Source organism: Rhodnius prolixus, unplaced genomic scaffold, assembly GCF_049639745.1.
Source record: "Rhodnius prolixus isolate KJV_2025 unplaced genomic scaffold, Rpr scaffold_12, whole genome shotgun sequence".
NCBI classification, from domain to species: Eukaryota; Metazoa; Arthropoda; class Insecta; order Hemiptera; family Reduviidae; genus Rhodnius; species Rhodnius prolixus.
Genome location: NW_027411635.1, coordinates 8,136,765 through 8,158,368, shown reverse-complemented (window position 1 = coordinate 8,158,368; position 21,604 = coordinate 8,136,765). Strand labels below are relative to the sequence as shown.

The window sequence follows — 21,604 nt, the reverse complement described above, 5'->3', positions numbered from 1 at the left end:
ATTGCAGAAACGAATGGCTATTTTTCAGACTTAGACAAATCCTATTATTCGGAAGGGATCAACAAACTAGAGCAGCGTTGGACGAAGTGTATAAGCCTAAAAGGAGACTATGTTGAAAAATAAAAAAGGTTTACCCCAAAAAATTGAGTAGTTTTTATTTTTGCACGGACTTTTCAAACGACCCTCGTAGAGGTTATGAGAACATGTTGGGAGATGTCTTACTGTAAAGGAACTTTCTGGTAAAATGATAATTGTTGAACATAGTACATGAAATAAGTTTGGATGACAAACCAAAGATTAATAAAAATTAGTTATTAAAATATTTTCCAAATTAACAAAAAAACAAAAAATACCTAAACCATTCTCAAAGGACAAATTCTAATAAAATAATTTTAATAGAGACAAAATAAAATGCCAACAAATGCAATAAAACTAAATTAATTATTACAAATTACAAAGAGAAAGGATTGTTAATAGAATATAAACGGTACTATGCCTACAGTGTATTTAAATCAGCGGGACATCAATAATCTTCCAATCTAACATCAAATAAATTAAATTAACAATGAAATACAAAACATTATTAACTTACAAGGTGCTAATTAACCTCAGCATTCGATCGTCAGAAAAACAAAATATTAACTTGCATATTGTTCATGACACAGGCGCCAGTAGCCGAGCGGTCAAAGGCAGAGACCTGCGAAGCTATTAATGTTATTGTGGTACTGGGTTCGAATCCTGGTCTAGAAGCCCTAGGATTTTATTTAATGTTTAATACGAGAACTTTATAACAAAGTATATTGCTAGTCGCGTCCATCCGCGATATCTAATAGTTATAGTCAGGGCCGGATTTTCCTATAGGTTAACTTAGGCTTCAGCCTAGGGCCTCGAGATCAAGAGGGGCCTACATTCAAATTGTTAGCAAAATTAAAATTACACTATTCTAAAAAACAGTACCAATAACAACATGTTTCATTTAACATATTGATATACTATACAGGGTGGAACCGGATAAGTGACGAAAAATTTTTTCTGTTAAACTACATTCAAAATGTAGTACAACGCCGCCTGAACGAGTGTCCTATCTCTATCTGTTAGAAAGTTATGATTTTTTCAGGTTTTTTTCGACTAAACCCGACCTTACGTCATAAAAACACTATTTCTTAACTTGTGCCTCAATTATTTACATTTTTCACCTCATTTTCGGATTCAGCATTAAATTTCCTATAATAATAGATCAATTTCGTAGGTATTTAACTTTAAACAGATTCATTTATTACAATAAGAACGTTATTTTTTTTTGGAATTTAGAATTTTCATGAATTTTCAAAAATTAGCCTCTTCGACAAAATTGGTCTTAGAGGCTGTCAAATTTCCCAAAAACTGCTCCTTTTAGTACTCTTTCCAATGGTATAATAATCAGTTTCAATAATAGCTGTTTTCTTTGGTCTATTACTGAGAAAGTGCTGAAAAACACGGTGTTAGCGAAGGAAGCAAAGGGGACTGGATGAAGCGTACTCGCATATCAAAATTATTATTTATTAACAAAATCATTTCTTTAAGCAAGTAAAATACATAATTACTTAGTAATTATTGATGTATTGTATCATGTTCTCAAAATGCCGACCTCGATTCCTGACGCATAACCGAGCGCGTTTTCGCATTGCTCCCACCAATTTTGTCGAAGAGGCTAATTTTTGAAAATTCTAAATTCCTAAAAAAAACTAACGTTCTTATTGTAATAAATGAATCTGATTAAAGTTAAATAACTACGAAATTGATCTATTAATATAGGAAATTTAATGCTAAATCCGTAAATGAGGTGAAAAATGTAAATAAGTGAGGCACAAGTAGAGAAATAGTGTTTTTATGACGTAAAGTCGGGTTTAGTCGAAAAAAACCTGAAAAAATCATAACTTTCTAACAGATAGAGATAGGACACTCGTTCAGGCGGCGTTGTACTACATTTTGAATGTAGTTTAACAGAAAAACTTTTTCGTCACTTATCCGGTTCCACCCTGTATATCACAGTAGTGATGTATTTTATTATCTCTCATGTAATTTACAAACTTAAAAATGGGAGGTGAAAGAACCTCATAAGTGGAATAGCCTAGGGCCTCTTTTCATCTAAATCCGGCCCTGGTTATAGTATGGTTAAATTTATTTTCAGGGTATTAAAAATGGAGTATTGATTACAGAAACAAAAATAATTACACTGATAGTTCTGGTTTTCGACCGTTGTTAATTGATGATTTTGGGGAATATTGAGGCCAAATGTCCGCACTTCAATATCCCCCAAAATCATTAAATACGATTAAATCGTAAACTGTAATTACACATAATAAAATTAAATTAAAAACTAAAAGTATAAATTTAATATTGCTTCTTATATAAAAAGATAACTGATCTAATCATGCACATCATAAAATTAAATTAAAAACTAAAAGTATAAATTTAATATTGCTTCTTATATAAAAAGATAACTGATCTAATCATGCACATCATAAAATTAAATTAAAAAATAAAAGTATAAATTTAATATTGCTTCTTATATAAAAAGATAACTGATCTAATCATGCACATCATAAAATTAAATTAAAAACTAAAAGTATAAATTTAATATTGCTTCTTATATAAAAAGATAACTGATCTAATCATGCACATCATAAAATTAAATTAAAAACTAAAAGTATAAATTTAATATTGCTTCTTATATAAAAAGATAACTGATCTAATCATGCACATCATAAAATTAAATTATAAACTAAAAGTATAAATTTAATATTGCTTCTTATATAAAAAGATAACTGATCTAATCATGCACATCATAAAATTAAATTAAAAAATAAAAGTATAAATTTAATATTGCTTCTTATATAAAAAGATAACTGATCTAATGACAAAATAAAAGACAACTATAAGAACCAAAATTTAGAAATAAAAATAACAGACTGCTCTTTACTTTTCAATATTTACAATAAATTCCCTAATTTTTAGGGCAGACAGGTTATTAAATATAGTAAAACTATGAGTAACTAATAAATTATATAAATTGTATAAATATAAATGATGGGCACACCAACAGAAAATGATGAAGAGTATCTGGGGCACCAAAATTACAGCAAAATGCAATTATTATCCGCACTAAATCTGAAAACATTGCCTTTAAAGATTGCCACGACAATTATCAGGATGCCCTAGCTTCAGTTGACTTTTCAATTCTTTGCTTCAAAATATATTCTAAATACTCTATATTTTAAATACGATTCACTTTTACCCAAGTTACTTAATTTTTACTACACAAATGATGAAAACTATAATTTAAAGCAGAAGATATGTGGACTGAGAGATTGTGATTTCTGACTTTTTCCAAAACATTAGAAATTTCCAATTTTAAACACCTAATTAGTTGGGCGTAAAATCTGTCTGAAATAATAGGCAATTACTCTTTACTTACTTGATATTTTATTGTTCGGATATAAAATTAATTTAATTTCAGGGCGGGTAATTTTTTAGCCAGTTTTAACAACAATCAATTCTCATTAATTGAGAAGCCCAATTATATTCTTACATAATCTTATCGTTTGCAATGTTGTTAGTCAGTAAAAGGTACAAATCTACCACCTACAAAATATTCATCGAGACTAAAATCTTGTCCAAACTGCCCTCAAAATCTTCCTTGTCTTCCGTCTTACTTTCTACTCTTCGTAAGAAATAAAATCCAGTAATAATGATTGGAATCCAGTCCTACATGCGACGAATTTGACCAGCTTTTTCGGTGATTTTGGAAATTCAATCCAGAAGTTCCGAAAAGAAAGTAACCTTAGTTCTTTTACAAACAATTTTTCATTGCAACCTAGTAGAGTAACCTACTATGTTATTCTATTTCCAATCTCGGCCTCCAGACACCTTCAAGAACATCTGCCCTTAATAAGAAAAAACACACATATCGGAAGACAAAGGTTAACGAACAGAAATGTATCAAACCATTTTTAAACTTCGATTCCTTTCCTATTGCTTCAATTTTGGGTTATACATGAACAACTATTTTGGAAACCTCATACAGAATCGAAAGTATGAAAAACAACAGGCATTTTCGCATGTTACTATGAATTTTGTCAAAAAAAAAATCTAAACTTACATTGCAAATAAAAAAAAAAAACAAATATTTTCGCAGCTACATACACAGATTAGAGATGTGGTACCCATTATAAACATTCAAATCTATACAATATCCTACCAATAATTTTTATTATGTTTCCAATAAAACCCTCATATTCACGATAAACAAATCTTTCCTTTGTAGACTATCTGATTTAAAAAAAAAGTCCTCTATCATGTAGGACCGCCATTGACCCTGTGATCACTTAATCCGACAGCATTATACTCGTATACATCGCTGGATATCTTTTTCACAAGTCACTCTTGTCGTTTCATCCTGCAATGACGTTTGCTTTTTTGATTCGTCTAGTTTCATCTTTACTATTCATAATTGAAGCTTGTCAGATGAATGATTTTTGAATATAAGTTATGAGAGAGTATGATTCAGATGGCCGTTCTTTGGATCTACAATCATAAGCACGCCTTAAAGTGGATCAAGTCAATACCAATCTACATGTGCACTTATTAGGGTACAGAATTAATGGTAGACTAAATGGATACAAGGTAACATATATCAAAGCCTGGATAAATGCAGGAAACAAATATTTTATAGCTCCAAAAATCAGTAAACTTCAGATAATCATTAGACTAGTCTTATCAAATGCAATCAGGACTTAGGTAATAACCGGAGAACCAAAACTTTTACATACTTTGCTCCAAATAAATGGAATTGGAAACATTTTAAGTAAGATTTACGGTTCAATGTATGAAGGAAGCGCTTGGTGAATCAGTACCAATCGGAGCCCTGTCTTGTAGGCACCATTATATAGGGTTGGCAAATAAGTTCGTTCGGTTTTTGAGGGTGGAATAAATATCAATTTTTTTGATACACAGAATAAATTTTAATTAATTATACATTGACCATTCTTATTGATGACTTCTTGCCATCTTTCCACCAACTTCATTATACCACGTTCGTAGAACGTCTGTGGCTTATCGTCGAAAAACCAATCAAAATGTTTTTTGACAGTCTTTTCTTTATCGAAAGTTTTTCTATTCATGGAGTTCTGCAACAATCAGAATAAATGATAATCAGAAGGTGCCAGGTCCGGTGAATACGGAGGATGAGAAAAAACATCCCAGCAGTTTATTCCGAGTGGTCAATGACGCATACGGTCTGGCGTCGTAGTGGTGGGAAACGACACCTTTGCGATTTGCCAATTCTGGACGTTTTGTGCGGATTGCATGGTCCAGTTTGGTTAACTGCTAGCAGTTAATGCAGTTGAATCAATTGTTTTGCCTGACGGTAACAGCTCGTAATAGATGATACCTTTATAATCCCACCATATGGAGAGCATAATCTTCTTCGGATGCAATTCCGCCTTCGAGCTTATTTGCGGCGGCTTACTGCAGTGCTTCCATGATCTTGTACGCACTACATTATCGTAGACGATCCATTTTTCAACTCTCGTTACCACCCGCTTTAAAAATGGGTATTTTTTGACGTTTCCGCTACGAATCGCAAATGGATATGCGAGTGGCTAAATTAGCCTCGGTTAATTCATGAAATACCCAAAAATTGATCCGAGAAACGTATCCCAGCCGGCGCAAATGATTTTTGGAGCTCGTATAGGATATGTTAAGTGCACTTGCTATCTCTGAGCCCTATTGGCATGGATCTTCATCGATTACGCCCTTGTCATCATCTGAATTAATCTCGGTCGGGCACCCGGAGCGGAGCGCATCATTAATGTCAAAATCTCCAGAACAGAAATTGACAAACGACTTTTGGCACACGCGTTCTGTTAGGGCATCATCACCATAAACACAACATATCTTTTTATGAGCCTCTGCAGTTCGTTTGCCCTTTTTATAATAGTAGAGCAAAATATAACGAAAATGCACTTTATTTTCTTCCATCTTTACAGCTACGGAGCAAGCACAATAGTAATGTTTGTTAAACCGAAATCCATAGAAAGGTTAAGCTTAACAAGTTTAAGCAAAGGTTAAGCAAATGAACAATCGAGTTGTGCGCTTGCGCCGAAAATAAAAAAAGAAAATCGGAATGAATCTGTACCAAAATAAAAACCGAACGAACTCGATATATATAAAAAAAGAAGATTTAGATGGCTAGGGCATATATTTAGAATAGTGTAAGAACGAGTGCTGTAGAAATTATTTAAAGGCATTCTTGGAGGTCATCAAAGGTCAAAATTAAGTTACTTGAGGACTTGAGAAAAATTCGAAGTATGAGACAAAACCTATAAATACGCAAAATGTTGGAAAAGAAGCTGATTTAGGAGGCCATAGTTTCAGAACTCTAGAGAGAGTCTGGATAAGTAGCATTACTTGAAGATAGAGATGGTAAATATGACGCTCAGGAAATGATAGCAAGATTAGAAAGGTTAGACGAGTTCAGTTGTGTAAAACACAAACAAACGCCGGAAAGGGGTAACGGGGGTGAAGCCCTTAATTATGACTCAATTAAATTATTAAATCAACACAAACACACGAATAAAGAGTACTGTAATAATTACATAAGATTACAGAATACAGATTCTCACGAGACTGATGTGAAAAGATATGACGCTTTCAAATAATAATTAGTAAATTTTCCCTAGTGGTACAATAATTAGGAGTTTTTGTAACAACTCAAACAGTGGAACACAATAGAGCAGTGTGAGTTCACTGACTAAATCTACATTAAATTAAAAAAAAAAAGCTCTACTGATTTGTGGAACATTATTTAAGTTGTATTAATCTCCTCTTTTTTTTTTTAAGAGCTGTCACAGAATGTGAATTTGTTTTCAATAACCTCAAAAAATTCATTCAATCAACCACTAAAGTATACAGAACAGTTTGAGCTCAACTAACTAATAAACTCAATCTGAGTAAATCCACTACTATACTCATTATGTAATGAATATATAGTTAACCTTGAAAGATGTTTTCAAAAATCCTTTAAAAAAAAATAATATAAAAATAATAAAAAATAAAAACCTACAGTAATGACTTTTATCTAGATATTTGGTTACATTAACACGGGGGTAATGCATTATTTACAGTTAAATTACAAATTAACACCAAATCAACCAGCCGAAATATCAACAGTTACAGTTGATTAGGGATTAACTGTGCAATTAAGGCCTATTTTAATATGAACATAGCTTGGTTAAATTTTTTTAATGTTGACAAAAAAAAAAAGCAATTAAGTTTGAATTGAGTTAGTACGCCTAGTATTAAAGCTGTATAGTCTCAGAGCAAAGCTCAAATTAATACTGTTTTCAATTTTGTAGTAAAAGTTCTGAATTATAAGAAATTGTTAACCAGTTCTTAGTTAGTTAGTTAATTGTTTACTTCAGTTTAGGTGAAGCTGTCAATTTCTTTCTTTATTTTCTTCCATTTATTTTTATTTTATAGAATCACTTTACTTTTACACTCATTTAATTCGTACTATTATTGTTTACTCACTTTATTATTTTCATTTAATAATTACTAGGGAATTAATCTTTATTCATTTATCGTATAAACTTACATTTAGGTATCATTTGTTGTAACAATTACTAATAAATTCTTATTATATTAAGAATTATTTATTTTCATATTATGCTTTAATCACTTATTTTATTCTTACCTATTATTTTTCTTGTATTTTGTGTCAATGGAGAACTTTGTATTCTTTAAGCAATCAATAAATAATAATAATATTTCGTCTGTTAAATTCTCGGTCGTATTTAAAGATTTAAGCCAGAATACAACTAAGTATCCACGGAGTTTCTTATAGTAAATTAGTTAAGTATAAATTTGTAAGTAAGGGCAAAATTAGCCTAGTAATATAGTCATACATTAGTATAGCCATATATTAGATCAGAATACAATAGGTACAGGTGAAGATGGTTACGCTGTAACAGTTTGATTATGTAAACATATAAACGAAAGGCCATAAGTTTTTTGTCTGTCGGTATGTGCGATTTGGTCTCTGTGTATGTGTGGTAGTGTGTTTGTATGCGTGTTCGGTTCTGCTTCAGACCTACATTCTAGGTAAGTTGGTGGGGAAGTTGTTTCCTGTCTGAATTATCGAGTGGATCTATATTATTAATTTCGTCTCATAACTGGTCTCCTAATTATTCAATTTTCAAAATTATCGTTATTACAGTTATCATTATTATTATTAATGTTCTCGATAATTATGGATCTATAAAATGAGGACAGCTATTATCGATCTAGTTCCGGTGTAGGTAACATGGTCGGAACACAGTCAAAAAGATGATTGTTCTATTAGGAAAATTTGCACATGAACGGCTAGTTTTTAGGGTGCCAAAATGGCTTCTAATATTTATGTGAGGGCATTCTCCATTTTGGCCAACTGATTTCTTTTCTGTGCCTCCCACTGGTGGGTGATGAGCAACATTTTCAGAGGACAAATCAACCTAAAGCAAACCCATGCTATTGAAGAAAAAAAAAAAAAACAGGTCCTCTAAGACGCCAAAACTCACAACCCGCACCCTAATGCTTACCTAATATTTAGATCCTACAAATGAAAGTAAGTCAAATTTAGGTAGGATGTATTCCTCTTCTAGAACCTGTAAACTACCCTGGGTACATAGGGATGATGTAGAAATTTGCGGGTTCAAGGAAGTTGGTAATAACAATGCCCAGGTACGGGACTTAAATGTTTTAAGAATTTATTTCCAAAATTAAAAAATCATCACCTGATAAACTATTCATGCTTCCTATGGAAGCCTTGATTATTACTAATAAATACTAATAATCTATAATTCAATGAAATAGAACCTTTCAAAGAAATCCTACACTAACTAACCCTACACAACTAATTTAATTCGAAATCTCGCGGAAGTTTTAGTTAGGAAGCTAAAACTGTTTTGGCCGTCAAGATATGGCCAGTCGTGAGCAAAAATTGTATTCATATTCGAAGTATTCCACAGCCTTTAAAAGAATGAGCTCGGCACTTTGTGTAGATGGCCCTCAGTTTAAAGAAACTAGTAGTTTTACTCAATGCCAGTACCTGCAAAAAAAAAATAATAATTCTGATGTAAAATTAATGTACCAAACACCTATTATTTATGTACATTGCTATTATTCAGTAATTTCTTTATTACAAAGAACTTTTTCTGACTATTATGCAACAGTAATTTAGGAGTGTTCATAAAAACAGCAAATAAATATAGATAGTGGGGGATAATATATAGTTATTTGGGTCGGATGTTGGTCTAGTGGTCAAGAGCGTCGCTTTGTAAGTGGGAGATCCCCAGTTCGAATCCTGCGTATGACTACTTTTTATTTGTTAAAAAAAATTGTTTATAGCATAGTATAGGCTTCCGCCTCCGCCCATGACACCTAATTGGTAGTTGGACGTTAAGCTCCGCCTGGAAAAAAAATAGGCAGTTACTTTACTTTATTTTATATAGTTACTACTAGCATAAGATCTATGCCTGGATGCTACACCATCAAGTAACAGCCTCTGTCTTCTTCCCTCACATGAACTTGTACGTCTAAAAGCGTACAGCACATTAATACAGGTAGAACGGCAAGTTGCCTTGGCTGAGATCTATGCCTGGATGCTACACCATCAAGTAACAGCCTCTGTCTTCTTCCCTCACATGAACTTGTACGTCTAGAAGAGTACAGCACATTAATACTGGTAGTAGGGCAAGTTGCCTTGGCTGAGATCTATGTCTGGATGCTACACCATCAAGTAACAGCCTCTGTCTTCTTCCCTCACATGAACTTGTACGTCTAGAAGAGTACAGCACATTAATACTGGTAGTAGGGCAAGTTGCCTTGGCTGAGATCTATGTCTGGATGCTACACCATCAAGTAACAGCCTCTGTCTTCTTCCCTCACATGAACTTGTACGTCTAGAAGAGTGCAGCACATTAATACAGGTAGTAGGGCAAGTTGCCTTGGCTGAGATCTATGCCTGGATGCTACACCATCAAGTAACAGCCTCTGTCTTCTTCCCTCACATGAACTTGTACGTCTAAAAGCGTACAGCACATTAATACAGGTAGTAGGGCAAGTTGCCTTGGCTGAGATCTATGCCTGGATACTACACTATCAAGTAACAGCCTCTGCCTTCTTCCCTCACATGAACTTGTACGTCTAGAAGAGTGCAGCACATTAATACAGGTAGTAGAGGCAAGTTGCCTTGGCTGAGATCTATGCCTGGATGCTACACTATCAAGTGAAAGAGTGAGAATTACTTTCAGTGTTGCAGACCCACCTTCATTAGTCTCATTATCGTTTTGGTGATAGTATCTGTTGTAATTCTTTTGTGAGTTTTAATTCCAATTTTTTTTACATCAGGATTAAAAAAATAGGGCGAAGAATTAATGCTAATATTGCCGTTTCTTTTTTCGAGTAATTGATTTTCTCAGGAAAAATCGCTGTAAGGTTTTCTTGGTGCTGGATTTTTCTGCTAGATATGAAAGCTTGTAGTGCTTTCACTGCTGGGATGTATTTGTAATTTTCGGAGTAATTACACAATTTTATCTTAAACAATTTATTTTAACAAATGACTTTTAAAAGCTGGATTGACTTAGTGACCTTTCAAGATTTAAAAAAAAAAGTGAAATTTTACAATTAATCTTTACTGGCATCTTTGCCCAAATAGGAAACCTACGTTGCTGGTTATTAAGAAAGGTTATATAACATACGCTACTTCTAAATACAAATAACTTCAAAACCAGTTCACCAAAGTCATTATCAAATTTTTGTGTATCCCTTTTAAAGTTCATTTATAGTAGAACAACGTTCCTGTTGTACCTCATTCAAGAGAACAACCCTTAAAAATATTTCTAATATGCCACAGTCAGCACTATGTACAGATTTGTTCCCTAAATACCGCACAAGTAGTCATGCATAAAATGCTCAAAGTAAGCAGATTTAATTTATAATAATAATAAAGGGAAGTGTACCACCTTCTTTCTACATGCTTCTTAAGGGGAAGGGATTTGCTTAGAGCTTGTTGAATTTGCGAGCTGAAATATTCAAGTTCAAATCCAGGTCCGGTGGCTGGCGTTGAACTTAGCAGGCTTCTGGTGCCAAAATATTATAAAGGAATACCTAATGAGCTTTATAATTAACAAAGATCTACAATAATAATTAAACAAATACTAGTCATATTCGTGTCAGAATTTCATGAATAGATATATTAAGGTTCAATTGATGCAGATGTATAAAGGTTGTAAACTAGCAGCAAGCGGCCACGCGTTGCCTGTGTCTCAGTCCGCAGCGAAGCAATAGCAGATCGATTTGGCGATGGCATTCCAAATTGATTCAGAACTAAGTTCGCGATTTCTAAGCACAAATCTTCAATCATTATCAACGCTTCGTTGTAGATTTCTACTGTGAAATCCATGTTTATATTTGAATTTTCCTTGCGTATTGTACGGAAAACATCTTCAGCCACGTATTTCTACCAGAACTCTGTTGAAGATGTAGGAGAGCAGGCGGTCAATATGATTGCAAACAATGAACGAATTGGATTTGTAAGAGATGTGTTGCATGCGTCATTAATGCATACATCCCAGTGTCGGTCGTTGTCCAATAAATTCAGCGATTGCATTGTATCACCGTTGATAATTCTCAATTGCTGGAAGACGTTGGACCGGGTCACATTTACCAACAGCATGCCAAGTAAGAAGCCTTCATCTTGATTGGGATGCACGGTGTACATTCTGTCTATCGTAGTTTCTTTAAATATGCCAGGTTATCCGTCGACTCGCTCTCCTCGTTTGCGTCTTTCAAATGATTTTCTACTCGCATTCCATGTGTAACACGTAGGCACTTCCGAATACTGCAGTGTTTTCGTAAACGCATCATTTTGACATAACGTGAAGAAAGCAGTTAACGTTGTAGCCGGCGGATTCAAATGCTTTTGTATCAAATAGGAGTATCAAATGTTTAAGCGAATGTTTGAATTGTAGTATTAACAGTCCATTGTCCTGTAATCTTTTTCAAATACTTTGTCTAGAGCAAAGGTCCACAAAGTGGGCGTTTTGCTCCTGTGTAGGCAGCGGTAGACTCAGGTTCAATCTGGGGGCGTTCTTAAAATCTATGAATGGTGAAAACATAGAAGAACTCCAAAAAATTAATATATACTCCGTAGCTAAAAATCTTATGGAACGCTTAAACAGATCACCATTGTACCAAAATTGTACACAATTGTATTGCACAAAAAAGGTACATTCACAAGGGGGCCGCGAATAATTTATTTTCTAAAATGAGAAAAAGGGAAAAAACATTTGCAGATCTTTAGTCAAGAGAATCGCCAAAGGATTATTTATTTAGAAGTAAACCTAACTTTTGTCAGATATTCCACTTTTGTGGGAAATTTTGTTAGAGAACAATTATTAAAGTGTGATTTTATCGAAGCTGTATCGTCACTCATATTTCAATAGAATTATTGTATAGTATTTATATAATCGTGAAGCTATTTTTTTAGTAAAAAGCTTGAAAAGAGAAAAAAAAAATCCTTCAACTGCGGTAAGAGAAATCCATGTGCGGTCTCACTCCAGTTTTTATTAAAAAGGAATTTGAGTTTACTCAAAAAGAGAACTTAAAAGGTCCTTATTTTCTAACTTTTTTCTCTTAAAAACTAATTGATACCCTTAATGTTTATTTTTGTTTGTTTAAATTATTATTAATATAAATCTATCTAACTTTAAACAAACATTGGCAATTATTATTAACAATGCTTCTTTTTGTATTTCTAGCCACAGTTTGCAACAAGGATTTACACCCGCTGTAAATAAAATACTACTTGAGTCAATCTGCTTTTGAACTCTAGTCAAATAGCTAATCAAATATTGGTGGCCAAGTAGTATAGTTATTGTAAAAACGTTTTACACAATACGAGTGGAACCAAGTTATAATTGATAATTGCTACAGATCTATCACAGGAAACTTTTTCTATTTTCTATTACTACTAGGAAAATTACTCAGGCATAGCTAATTAATGCTAGAAAACCAACTTGAAAATAGTGTAACAAAAATGAATAAGTTAAATTACCCGCAAAAATCTACATTAAAAAAAAAAAATTCTGATGCGACAAAAGACATAGCGCTTTCACTCAATAAACAGTTGAATCTCATATAGCCTAATTGGCACATAACAGTAAAAGGGTTTCAAAAGATAAATTACAGATCTACTTAAAAACGAATCAGTACATGTTGAAAGAGAATCATTGGGAGCCATTTTCGGGTAAATCTTTAGGGGGAAAAAAAGAACTGAAGGAGATATACAGGGTGATCCATTTAAAAAGCACCAATCGCTAATAACTTTTTAGGAAAGCGGAATTTCGAAAAAAAACATGAAGTAAACTATATGTTTTTTTGGTCTAGTTTTCAAATTTTTTACCCCCGATGCTGTATCTTTATTTTTAGCGGAGTTACGGCTAAAAACCCGATTGGGGTTTCATAAGGACCACTGGTTTTGACAATGATTATAAATACTACATAAAACACTGTGAAAAATGACGTTAACCCCGTTTCGATATCCCTAATATTAGTCGAGATATTTTAGATCAAAGTTATAATTTTATCTATTCGTGAACGGTTTTCGATATTAATTTTCCACCAGAAATACACGTTTTGGGAGGTCCTCTGACTGCAAAAAATGTTATTGGTGACGCAAAGTAAAAAAATAATAATAATTGAATATTTTAAAACATGTATAGTAGTATAGTTGTGGGTGAATCAGGATAAATTTGTTTTATCATGAAATAAAAGCAACAATCACATCATTTTAATGCACCTAGTATGCAGGACTTCTTGGCCCCATGATTATGGTAAGAATATCTTGCCAGGGAGGGGCGGATGTTGGTCTAGTGGTCAAGAGCGTGGCTTTGTATGTGGGAGATCCCCAGTTCGAATCCTGCTTATGACTACATTTTATTAAAAAAAGTATTATGATGTATTATGTATTAAGAATACGCAATGTTGAGCTTGTGGGGTACTCAGACTAGACAGGCGTTAGCTCTGAATTAAATTTGAAAGGTGTGTAAACTAACTAGTGCACACTTAAGCTGGTAGTTCAAATATTAAAGCACAGCTTCCTAGACTTACGAGTACTTAATAGAAATTTGCTATTACAATTTAAGATTTAACAATAGAAATAGTAATATATTTTCCTCGATGATTACAACATAGGATGAGCAAACCGTTTCGTGTACATTTTATAAAAATAACGAGTGAAAGTATATGACCCTGACCTGACATTCTGAGTAGATCGCAACTCTAGTAATTCGTGCCGCATCTAGACCACCATAGTCCATTAAATAGGAAATCATATTTAAATATTGAGAGCATAATAAAACTATGTAAGAACCAAATTTCTTTTAAGTAAATTAGTCCATTATTACTAAAAATTAAGACAATTTTAATAGGCAACTCTAGACTATTGAATTGTTTGATCATATTTAATATATCAGGCCAGAACTATTGACATTTTGAAATATTACAACTTTTGAACATAGTTTGACCTTCCAAAGAATCCAAAAAGTTCATCAGTTCTTAATTGGAACGTATTGAATGACCAGTAGCATTGCGTCATACTTCGAATAACTAGTAAGTTATTTAAATGTTAGCTTAAAGTATTTATTAAAACTTAAACTAACGTAAGCTAATTTTTATTTACTACTAAGAGAATACTACAATATTCTACTAAGAGAAGGTAAATATTAGCTTAAAGTATTTATTGAAACTTAAACTAAAGTAAGCTAATTTTTATTTACTACTAAGAGAATACTACAATACTCTACTAAGAGAAGGTATTGAAGCGTGCAGATTTTTGATTTTGGGATTTCACTAGATATATCCATTTTGGGGACCTCTGAGTCCAAAGAGTTTTAATAAAAAAAATATTGGTTAGTTGAATAATGTAAAATACAAGAAGGAAGTATTTCCTTGGCAAGTTCTTGTACATGCTTTTTAGGAATCAACTCATGAAATATTTACTTGATATGTTCATTATTAAAGGACCCAACTAGATGTTGACACTCAATACCACATCTCTCCATGCTGAACAGTCACTTAAAAAAATTAATTTCTAATTCAATACTATTTATTCCAATCCCCTGGAACTTTTTAGCACCCATCAATAAAATTAGAATCAACATTTAAAACTGAATTGTCTAATTATTTAATGCAGCTACTCAAAGTTGACGCTAATTCATAAGTTTAGTTATATTAATTTAAATTTAATTTAATAATTAATTAATGACCTCATTATATTTTTATTACATAATTATTTGAATTTTTAAGTTTATAATATTTGTTTATCAGTTTTGAAATAGGAACTTATCATGTTTAATTTCTTAGATGTAATGTTTTTTTTCTTGTTGTCCTCAAGGGATATTGTTCTAGGACAAAATTCAGGTCTCTCCGTCCCTCTCTTTCTAGCAGCTTGTCAGTTAATCTGTCTGATTCCACCGCAGTAAACTCAAAAATGAAAAAGTCACAGAAAGTTCATATTTGTATTTTGCTTAGGTGCTAACCGAGTACCGCTATCTTCAGGTTTTTAATGAAAATCAACTAAATATATTTTTTAGTATTTTCTCAAAAATGACTCCTAGATCTAAAATGTTTATTTTATAATTTTTTCTTAAAAACAAAATAAATAAATAAAAAGTGATTAATAGTACTTTTGGAAGAGGGGGTAGATAGAAATTTCCATTTTCCAAAACAGTTTTACTTTTTGAATGGCAGTCCTATCTTTTGACGGTCCTTATCCACTGTGTTGCTAAAATTTTGAGAATAAAGAAAATTTCTTAACCAGATTTTTTTTTTTATTCAATGGTTTGTTAACTTTTTTTTTGTGATTTTCTATTGATTTCGTACATAGTAAAGATATAGTAAAGTAATCGCTTATTTTTCTGGCAGTTCGTCTAATTACTAAATTAGGGTCGGTGGACTCGAGCGGAAGCATATGCTTTACTATCTTACCTTCATTCCATAATACTTTTTTTTTATTAAATTTTAAATTAATAAAAAGTTGCTACAAGTGGGATTCTAGGTGGAAATCTTCGACTTACAAACCCACCCTTCATAACCACTACACCATTACTCCTCCCCCCCACAAAAAAAAATGCATATACAGGGTGAACCAGTAAGTATTGTCCATAGGCCTACTGTGTGTAGTACATCTAAAGTGGAGCTCAATGACGTATTGGCGAACTTTATATTTTCCACTGTTCTTGAGTGAAGTCATTTTAATTTTTTTTTCTAAAATCATTACTTTTTTCCAATAAAAATGTTATTACTCAGAAAGTTTTAGTCCGAATTCGATTCTGATGATACGGTTAGAAAGACAGATAAATTTTCTAAAAATTGGTACCGTTTCGAAGCAAACGTTATTCTCCAAACAGCATCAATCTTCTTCCGGATGCTAGAAAAATAAAAGTAATCGACATTTTTTAAGAAAACTCATTAGGCCCTTACGTGATCATTGTCAGACCTAGGTGCTGGCACTTTTTTAAAAAGTTTTCTTGTTTAATGTGCTTTCAAACGGTATATCATTTTTCAGGATTCATTTTATCTTCGTATGAGAAATTACGTTTGTTTTACAAGAAAACATGTTCACGAGCACTCAACAGTGTTAGTTATCAAGTTGTTTAATTCATTGAAAACTCTTTTAGATGGACTAGTAGCCAATTTTTAAAGTAGATTGTCTTAAAATAAGGAAGTCAAAGGTTAAAAATTGCACTTTAAAAAAAAAAGTTACTTCTGATCTCTCTGAAATATTTGAGAAAATGTTAGGAAATATTTTAAAGAAGTACTATTTTTATAAACAAAAATTCATATGTACTTACTCCAAATTACAATTTCACACACAACTAAACTGTTTAAAAAGAGAAGAATGTGAATAAACCTTAAACTTTTTTTTTTCTTTCTTTTAAAGGGCAATTTGTAACCTTTGACTTCCTTATTTTAAGACAATCTATTTTAAAATTGACTACTGGTCCATCTAAAAGAGTTTTCAATTAATTAAACCACTTGATAGAGTTTTCTGCCATTCAAGGTTTTATACTACTCAGACTCTACCGCAGACAAGATATCCAAGGTATTAATTTAAAAAAAAATCTCAATATTCTGGTATTTCAAACAGTTCTGACATCTGCCACGTCCATTAAATGCGGTTAAAACTCGAGAACCCCCATACTTACTTCAGTATATATATTATAGTATATATTATACGCCACAGAATGACTGGAGCAATGACCCTTCCAGAGGTGGATTAATCCATAAACAAAATAAGCATGTTCTTGGGACATTTCTGGACATACCACAGAAATTTTCCATAGCTGAATTTTTCATTTTAAGAATTTTAACAAAATTTGGCCAAAATTTTAAACCATCCAAGATAAATAATTTGTATATATATATATATATATATTATGTATATAAATTATATATAATTAATATTAATATATTACGTATTAAATGAAGTTATGAAGTTTACATCTGTGACGAGTGAGAAGATATGACAGTCCAAAATCTTTGAAAATTGGCAATTCTTCAAAATTCTTCTAGTTAATATGACGCTTTTTGTTAACATCGAAACTGGGTATAGAAGTAGTTGGATTTTAATTGTTTTATCTCTTATAAGCGTAGAAGCTGATGTATTTCCAATACGATTGTTTAAGATTAATTTTTAGGATTTAATCAAAAACTTTTCAAATTAAAAAAAGTTGAAAGAACGTTTCAAATATAAAGCATACATTATTTTCCCTCTTACTTGAAGTTTATTATTGTTGATCAAGATCTTAGGAGAACCCCTCAAAGTGATTAGGACCAATAATCACTCTTAATCCGCCCTCAGGTTATTCTGGTATCTGTTATTTTTGAATTCTGTTGTGCGTAATTTGTACTTCGTTGTTTGCTAGAAAATTTTATTACGAGGACATTCGAATTTTTCCACAAACAGTTCCAATGTCATTCTTTAAGTCCAGGGCTGAGAACCCCTCATTTATATGGCAGATCGCCTTTGATCAAAGGAAACTCATGATTCCTAAAAGATTTAATTAACAAAGCCTCCGACACAGACAGTCGATTTTTATAATGTTCTTTCTTTTATCTAAATCTAAAGAAAGAAGTGTATAATCTTGCAACCATTCAGCATTGGGATGATGCATTCAAGGTCATCTTTATCTTTAAAAGATAAACTGATCCAATCTGTCCAGTCTATCTTCAGAATTCCGAAGATGCAAATCAACAATGAAATAGTACAAGCATTTATTTATTGCCTTTATAAAGTTCTTTCCGGAGTGCTTCTTTTTTAATACAAGACTAATTCTCTGAAGGTGCCAATTGGCTGAAAATGCTACCCTTTACTATTAATCCCAATCACTATTCAGTGACCCTCCAAACCGGGTTAGTACCCAGCTACTGTCATATTTGATTAAACGGATTAGTGATTATGCTGGTGACTTGACCTACGATTTCAAATCGTCCATGTAAAAACTATCAGAGATTTTTGATTTTTTCTGGAAAGTAATTGTTAACTTATTTTAAACTGATTCCAGATTTGTATACCTGCGGTTAGGCGATTTATGGTGGCCACTTGTTTTTTTTGACACCTGTCCATATTTCAAAGATTTTTTTTCTCAGCTATGCCTTTGGTTCCAATATTATTATGTCGATCTTTGTTTTTAATGTAATTGTGGCTTTGTCCAGGGCATCCAAAAAAAAAAAAAATATCCCGATACTCTCTCTATCTAGGCACCACGGTAGCCGAGAGGTTAAGAGGCGAGACCTGCAAAGCTAATATGCATTGTGGTACTAGGTTCGATTCTCGGTCTTAGGCCTTGGATTTTATTTAGAGGTTAATAAAAGAAATTTACAGTAAAGTATGTTTGCTAGTCTTATAGTAATAATTGGTACTATCTTTCACTATCTAGGTTCGAGGCTGTATAACTGATTCAGCTCCACTGCCAGCTCCTGATATTTCCTAACTTTCTCAGCTTTTGATGAATCCATGTGTCGATCACTAGTCACTGCAACATAGATTATTCTAGCTTTCTTGACTCCTTTGTCAATTAAAATACATTTAGCCTATTCATAGTAATAATTAGCGTCAATCTTAATAAATAATTAGCTCGTCCAATATATTTGAGCTCTCTCATTTTCCTTCAAACTAGGTGGAGAGTACAAATTCTATGGAGAACTCACACCTAGAAGCTTCAACTGGGACAAAAAGCTAGATAACGTATCTAAGCAACATTATTGTACTTGTGTTGGCATACTGTGCCTGCAACTCACCCATTTGAAATGTATGGATTCAGAAGACTTCGCTCTTATTCCGAACAACTGGTCTTGAACGTCAAGAAACCAAGCTGTCAGACTCAGAAAAAAGTCTGGTTGATCTCAATTACCCGGTTCACCAAAAATTGGTCGGTCCATGGAGATGGCCAAAAAACTCTCATTGAACTCCTTAGCTTTCCATTCATTTAAAAAACCTGCTGTTCTATTGCCTTCTGCAACTCCAAATTTAGGAGATTCAATGCAGTAAATCAGTGATCTAGTTTCTATACAGCCTCACCAATTGTAAATAAGAGTGCCACGGTACTTCCTGCCTTCCACACATGTTTTTTAAATTATGCAACCCAAACCCCCCTTCCAAACTTCGAAGCTATAGCCTTGCTATAGGGGTTAGATAGGTTGCGCATATGTGTAGTTATTGGTCATCTCTACAAGGACAATTCTGTATATATCTAGTAAGACCGTGTCCAATCACTTTATTACGCTAAAGCTGTAAGAAAACGCAGGAATTGTCCATGTTTTAATGGCTTTAATCATTTCCGGAAGAATTGAGAACGCTTTACTATTCTTTTTTTTTTTTTAATTTTAGGAACGTCCGAGGTTATTGACGCTTGGCGCTTTTTTCAGTGCACTGCTGAGTTCCTGTACAGAAAACCGTTCTCTTGGCATAAAGTGTTCTTTCGTCTATCACCGGATAGTGATAGTAAGCTGTGAGAAGCTCCTAGGAAGGGAAAATCTAAGGGCCAGAAGCTGGATTCAAACCCGGCTTTTCCAAGTTGGAATCCAGTATACGCTAACCACTGAGCTAATTCGTTCCCTTACAGAATAATAATTATAATAATATACTGCCCAGGGACAACGTACATCGTAGAGCACACTTAGTCTTCGTGTGTCGACGGGCGCGCCTGTGTTGAACTTTAGAAAAGGATTTAAGCAAGTTTACACCAGACTCAATCATAAAAAAATGCTCAGTAGGGCACCTGGATCGGCTTCAGTGACCCGAATAGAGGAATTTGCCGTTAAGGCGCAGAGAAGGCCTGGCCTGAAGTAACGTGACAAACAGTTACTTCAGTTTGGAAATGTGGGGATCTTTTGGTGGGTGGATGTTTTAGTCTCACAGAAAATCCAGTATTGTAGATCTTCTCCTCTTCCGTAAAAAATAAAAACTAATATTATTATTATTATTATTATTGACTTACAGTGAATTTAAGGACTTATTAAATGGTAAGGATTGGGACAGTCTGGTGAAGTTTGCTAAGGCAGCATGGAATTATAGATATTCACTGGTGAAGGAATTTAATTATTGAATTATAAACATAAGTATTATTTTCTTTTTGGCTTTTTGTTTCTTTATTTTGTTGAAAAAAGTTATGGGTAGATAAAGTGTACTATTGTAAGAAGACATCTCCCTACGACGGTCATGAACCAGTGAGGTATGGCTACAGGAATGATTTTGTTTTTCATTTATTTTGTATTTTATTTTTGAATAAAGACGGATTATTATTATATAATTATTATTATTTTATTTTTTTGGGCGCATCAGTAGCTGAGTTATTAGCGCCCAGAGCTTTTTTCAGTGAACTGCCGGCCTCCGGACAGTGTTCTCTCGTTACAGACATTACTGACCATCACCGGACATTGAGCTGTAAGAAGTTCCTAGGAAGATAAAATCCAAGGGTTAGCAGCTGGATTCGAACCCGGGACCTCCACGTGGGAATCCAGTACGCTAACCGCATAGCTAATCCCTTCCCTATAAAATTATTATTATTATTATTACTTTAATTATTATCAATTTTATTATTATTACTTTAAGTATAATCATTATTATTATTATTATTGTTCACTATGTTCACAGATGAACTGCAATTGTGGGTCAAGAGACCCTGGGCCTACTTTGGCTAGTACATGCGGTGGTTCAAACTTCATGTTATTCATGGGCTTATTGGAAGTTTTCATCAGGTCACAATGCGATCTAGAGGACCCTTGTGGACGTCCTGTATCCAGAACTATACCAGACAGAGAATATGATTTCATTGTTGTCGGTGCAGGTTCGGCTGGGTCTGTCGTAGCTAGTAGGTTGTCAGAGGTAAGTGTTTCTGTGGCTACAAATACTCATAGAAGAGAAAAAAACTAGTAATGAAGTCTAAGGCATGATCAAGATAATTTCGCCACATCTCGCCTCTGTTAGAAGAATGCCCACTGCTGTAGTTCTGTCATTGGG

General features: G+C 33.2%; 1 protein-coding gene across 3 annotated transcripts in view; it reads left to right on the top strand.

The window, feature by feature from the left end:
* Window positions 1-21,604, top strand: part of Gld (Glucose dehydrogenase) — a 41,917-nt gene that overhangs the window by 15,871 nt on the left and 4,442 nt on the right. For all 3 annotated transcript variants that reach the window (XM_074142811.1, XM_074142812.1, XM_074142810.1), the window contains exon 2: window positions 21,239-21,469. In XM_074142811.1, the coding sequence (XP_073998912.1) occupies window positions 21,239-21,469 (231 nt within the window). The remainder of the gene's footprint in view (window positions 1-21,238; window positions 21,470-21,604) is intronic.